Source organism: Papaver somniferum, chromosome 6 (assembly GCF_003573695.1).
Source record: "Papaver somniferum cultivar HN1 chromosome 6, ASM357369v1, whole genome shotgun sequence".
In the NCBI taxonomy this organism is placed as follows: domain Eukaryota; kingdom Viridiplantae; phylum Streptophyta; class Magnoliopsida; order Ranunculales; family Papaveraceae; genus Papaver; species Papaver somniferum.
This window is the reverse complement of record NC_039363.1, coordinates 30,648,292-30,654,460: the sequence shown is the minus strand read 5'-3', so window position 1 is coordinate 30,654,460 and position 6,169 is coordinate 30,648,292. Positions and strand designations below refer to the sequence as shown.

The following is a 6,169-nucleotide window of genomic DNA, read 5'->3' as shown; positions in this document are numbered from 1 at the left end:
ACTAGTTATTCTTCCAACTAAGCCAAAAAGAAGACATGCTAGGCAACATGAAGCTCAAGGCCTCTTCATAGAATTCCTTCTCGTTGTTGAAAAATTCATTGATAATGGGATCATCCAATTCCTCCAACTATTTGGAAATAACTGTCAACTTACTAAGTTCTCTTTTCAGTTTACGTACGATGTTCGTTGTTAGAGACAACATCCATTCATAGTGAATTAGCTCTTCCAAAGACGAAGTGATTTGAGATTTTAAACCATTTCTTTTGCTGATGAATTATTTTACCAGGTTCCTGAAGTTAACATCACTTTGATAAAGGACAAGAACCAGTTTGAGGAAGGACCTTTACCATTAATTGCAGCCTTCACTTTCTTCAACCTAGTGGAGGAAATTCCTGTACACCGACGTACGTTAGCTGCTTCAACTGCATCTTTGCTTGTGCTGCCTCTAGTTACAGGACCCATGAAACAATATTCCTTTGGGGAATAACACAACGTTTACGAACGACTAAAACCCTAGACAACAATACTTTTGTAGTTTTAAAGTTTCATTATTTATATAGTCTTAAACAAAACTTTTTAACCAAGAAAATACTACTTGAGCCAAAAAGACGCAAAACCCCATTTTCTCAAGTTAAAGATGAGGATGCGAACGTCTATGGAGTTAAATAGAGACATTGTGAGCCAAAAGATCTCCTTGTTTATCACATCGTGAATTTTCAAGGTCTGTTATGTGAGCAGAAATCCTTCTCCTTTTAATTATGGAAATACTCGTCACATAGGACCTATGACGATTATCCATTCGAAACAGCTTGTCCTTAAGAAAACAAGCATGAGCTAATAAAAGTTTAATGGACTCAGGGCATCCCACAGGGACAAGGGTTTCGTCAAACTCAAATTCTTCAATCCATGAATATCCTTGAGCGACAGGTCTGGCTTTGTTTCTGACAGTTGTGCCTAATTTATCAGACTTATTCTTGAATACCTATTTAGAACCAATAATATTGATATTGGAAAGACGTGGCACAAGATCCCACACGTCTTGTCTTTGAAATTGATTAACTTTTCATGCATTGCATTCACCCAAAGGGGATTGTTCAGAGTTTCATCAGAATTTTCTGGTTCTACTTGTGAAAGATAACAACCAAACTTGCACATAATTTGAAGTTGTCCTTTTGTTTTGGCTGTCGAATCTCTTCCGCCTTCATAGTCGATAGATGACACCCACCACGGAGAATTTCCTATCATATAACTACATCTACTGTCAAGAAACCATTGAAAGAGAGATGTAGGACTTAAAGCAAAGGTACCCATACTATCAATACTTTTTTGTTTAGAATTTCCTGATAGTTTTGTATGTCTTTTTATAGTAACAAAAAGTTGTTTAGTTTTCTTACAAGGATCACTCGCAACATTTAGACTCCTTTGAAATGGCATACAAACTTGTTGAAGGTGATTGGAAGAATCACAACAATAATATGGGCCAAAACTTTGAAGTTTGTCTGAGTGGTTCCTAGTCATATCAGTTTTCACAACAACCGGTTGTTGATTACCATCCGATTTACGACTATTCTTTAAAGAGGAACAACTGGAGTTTTTCAGATTCACCAAGGGACCATTACCAGATATACATCCTTAAGAATTGTAATTTCTGCAACAAGATCAGAGTTGATCCGGATTTGTTCATCCAACCCCTTTTGAAGAGAAACCAGTTTATCAGACCTTTTTCTGCAGTTGGTTTTTAAACCTGGTGAAGCATCAATTGAGACTTTATGGTCCATATAGTCAGATCGCTACAAACACAGACTTTTGAGGTCTTGAAAGTGTTTGCCTGCTCTGATACCAATTGAAAAGGCGGGGGTCTAACAACACCACCCAATATTTTGCTTAGAAATCTGTATGGACTAACTCCGAAATACTTTCTAGAGAATCAACTAGACAGTCAGACTCAATCTAGGTAAAAGTATCTCAATGAGTTAATATCTCTCTCTTGTTTTGATCAACGAGTCTTTAATCAAACACAAGGAACAACTTGGATGGTACCAAAGACCAATATCCAAGGACCAATCAATATCAATGAACAACCAAAGGTTGGATTCCCAATTGATTGATTCAAACGCACAACCTGTATTATTTCAATTATATAAACAAATATAATGCGGAAATAGAAATAACACAGACACCAGAAATTTTGTTAACGAGGAAACCGCAAATGCAGAAAAACTCCGGGACCTAGTCCAGATTGAACACACACTGTATTAAGCCGCTACAGACACTAGCCTACTCCAAGCTAACTTCGGACTGGACTGCAGTTGAACCCCAATCAGTCTCCCACTGATCCAAGGTACAGTTGTACTCCCTACGCCTCTGATACCAACAGGATACTGCGCACTTGATTCCCTTAGCTGATCTCACCCACAACTAAGAGTTGCTACGATCCAAAATCGCAGGTTTTGACGATAAACAAATCTGTCTCACACATACAAGTCTATCAAAGGATCAATCTGTCTCCACATATAAACCCTAAAAGGTTTTTGTTCTGTCTTTTGATAATAATCAAGGTGAACAGGAACCAATTGATAATCCGGTCTTATATTCCCGAAGAACAGCCTAGAGTTATCAATCACCTCACAACAATCTTAAGCGTATGGTAGCGAAACAAGATGTTGCGGAATCACAGACAATGAGACGAAGATGTTTGTGATTACTTTTCATATCTTGCCTATCGGAGATATCAATCTCAATCCAATCAATCTGATTGTACCCGTACGATAGAAGATGCAAGATAAGATCACACAACTACGATAAAAGTAGTATCGGTCTGGCTTCACAATCCCAATGAAGTCTTTAAGTCGTTAACCTGGTTTTAGAAGAAGAAAACCAAAGGTTAAGGAGAACCGACTCTAGTATGCAAACTAGTATCACACGCGAGGTGTGGGGATTAGTTTTGCACGGATACTAGAGTTCCCTTATATAGTCTTTCAAATCAGGGTTTGCAATTAAGTTACCTTAGTAACAAAGTAATCAATATCCACCGTTAGATGAAAACCTGATTTAGATTCAAGCTAATATTTCTCAACCGTTAGATCGAAAACTTAGCTCGTTACACACACTTGACAATGCACACTTCTAGGTTTGTTAACCGTACCCAAACGAATGCACTTGTCGGTTCAACAATAGTTAACCAAATGGTTAGCCATATGAGCATTTCATATCAACCACATTCATCTTCACCATAACTAGTTCAAATGACTTCAAATGAACTAGTTAGAGAGTTTTTCAATTGCAAGGAAATCTCATGTACTACACAAGACACAATTGAAGCAAAGATGATTTGATTCACTTGAATCGGTTCATGAACTTTTATAGCCACGGTTTGCAAACTGCATTCCTTAGTCTTTTTAAGTTTAAGTTCAGAAATCATATTCAGATATATAACCTTCTCAAGTTCGCAGAGTAGGTTCGCGAACTTAAGTTACCGGGCAGAGTTTACAAACTCCAGCAGAAATTCTCGGGTATGAAAAATTCGCCAGTTCGCGGACTGGGTTCGCGGACTTAGTTTCACGCAACTAGTTTGTCAACTCCAGCAGAAATTCTCGGGTTTGAGAACTTCGGCAGTTCGCGAACTGAGTTGGCGACTTGGCTCACTCCATTCTTCTGGTTCTCTTTATCAACAAAGTTCGCAAACTTTGGTTCAAGGAATAGAACTTATACATAAATGTGTTTCCACAACAATTCTTATGTCCACCATTGGTTATGTAATTTAAACTCTCACTTCAGTCATTGAAATATTCTTAGAGGACGTTATATAGTTGTTACACCATTTCTCGTCAAAGCAATTTTCAAGATGATTGAAACATATCATGACTTTCATCACATGGTAAAGATGAACTTGGTTAAAGCGAAAAGCTTACCAACTCATATTTCGAGATATAGATTGGCGAGGTATACTCGGCTCGAAATACCAAATGTGTATAATCAAAGTCTATATATATAGCATACGACTTCTTGTCTCAAAGTGTAGGAGATAGAGTAGATAGACTTTTGAGTGATAGATAAGTTCAAGTATTCACATACCTTTTTGTCGAGAATTTCCACCTGTTCCTTGAGTAGTTCTTCTACTTGTATGATGAATCACCATGAAGTCCTTGAGCTCAACTACACTTTCTATCCTAGTCCGAGACTTAGCTATAAGAGCAAGTCTTATGGTGGAATCCAACCTATTCCAAGTGTGGAAAATCCATGGAATGTCAAGTCTAATGGCTTCCAAGTTGGGGTCTTCCACAGAAAGTCCAAGCAGGGTTCCATGATTTGGTGGAACGATCCGTGGAATCCATGGAAACACTAATAAGAATAGCGTAAAACGCTATTAAGAATAGCGTGCTAAAAGACAAAAAATGCTATTAAGAATAGAGCTTAGATCCATTAAGAATAACATTTTTTTATTCGTAGATTTAAACTGAGTTGTTGAGAATCTAACGGCTGAGAAAAAAGCTCTATTCTTAATAGCGTTTTTTTAGCGCTATTAAGAATAGCGTTTCTACTATTCCACCATTACACTTGTGCTTCCATCCACAGTTCCAAGTGCTGAGGTGGCGTGGAAGATGGAAAATGGATGGATTCTACCATAAGACTTGCTCTAATAGACTAGAAATCAAGACTTATAGTTTTGATCACTAACATTGACAAACATGCTTGAGATAGCAACGCATGCGAGTTCGACCGAGCAATGCTCTAACACTAGGACTTGTTTCTTACCTGAGACAATGGCAGTAATGCATAAATACTCTCTGTTAGCGTCGTTTGTTGTCTCAATATGATACCCATTAAGACAAAACTCAACAAGTTGCGTTTAGATCTTGTTGAAAATAAGGTATCTTGGACATGGATTTTTGTACTATTAGGGAGCATTATCGATGCTTTTCCATGTCCCTCAACAAGATTAGAAGTCCCTGAAATTGTAGTAACATTGGCCGTAGCTAACGTTAAATGGGAGAAAAACCTTTTGTTACGAAAAATTGTGTGTGTTGTTGCACTGTCAACAAGACATATATCTTTGTCACTTGTTTTCGGCTTTCCATTAGCAATATCCATATCCCTTTAGAAAAATAAACACAATAATATAAGTTATGGAGAATAAATACTAAGAAAATAATTTCATTACTGAAGAGAATTTCAATAACTAATACATTAAAATCAACTGCCTAAAAGAAAAACAATCTCTAAAAAAAAAATGACAAAACATTGTCACTTATTCAAACCAAAATACTACTCATCTACTAAAAAGAACTGATCATAAAACAAATAAACTCAGATATCCTTGAGGAAGGAATCCATGTCTTCAATCTCATTTCCATCATTCTTGAAGTCAGAAATATCAAGATGGGCAATATCCATTGGTATGTCATATTGTGCAAAATTGGTTTCAGCCTTCTTTTTGCTTTGTTTAATAGACGCCTGATAAAGATAAACAAGGTGCCTTGCAGTACGGCAAACACTTGCCCAATGCCCTGGTGAACCACAATGGTGATAGACAGATTCATGGCGCTTTGAATGGCTTTGAGAGCTTTTGCCTTTGTGTTTTGGGAACACATTGTTCTCCCTCTTCTGATGATGGGAATTATTACCAACCTTATTCTTGCTGTTGGGCTTTTCAGGACCTAACCAACGTCTGTGTCCTTTCCCACGACTTTCAGGAGCATTGCCACAACTTTCTGTAGCGTTCATCTCTGGAGAAACTGTTGAACCCGCTGTGTGGCTTTGATAGTTCTTGAGTAATAACTCATTATTCTGCTCAGCTACTAGAAGGAAAGAGATAAGCTCAGAGTATTTCTTAAACTGCCTTTCACGATATTGTTGTTGAAGCAACATGTTTGAAGCATGAAAGGTGGAGTAAGTCTTCTCCAAAAGATCAACATCAATAATAATTTCTCCGCATAGTTTCAAGCGAGAGACAATAAAGCCGAGTTATATTCACTTACGCTTTTAAAATATTGTAAGCGGAGGTGCATCCACTCATATCTAGCTCTTGGAAGGATGGCCGTTTTTTAATGGTCAAACCTATCCTTCAGCTCTGTCTACAGAGTGTATGGGTCTTTCACCGTAAGATACTGGGACTTCAAAGCTTCGTCTAAGTGATGACGAATAAAAATTAATGCTTTTGATCGATCTT

At 37.5% G+C, this 6,169-nt stretch overlaps 1 protein-coding gene across 1 annotated transcript; it reads right to left on the bottom strand.

Moving 5' to 3' along the window:
- Positions 1-5,307: 5,307 nt before the first annotated feature.
- On the bottom strand, positions 5,308-5,868 carry LOC113290703. The gene has a single exon (XM_026540286.1). The coding sequence runs from the start codon at positions 5,866-5,868 to the stop codon at positions 5,308-5,310; it is 561 nt and encodes a 186-aa protein (XP_026396071.1).
- Positions 5,869-6,169: the final 301 nt, after the last annotated feature.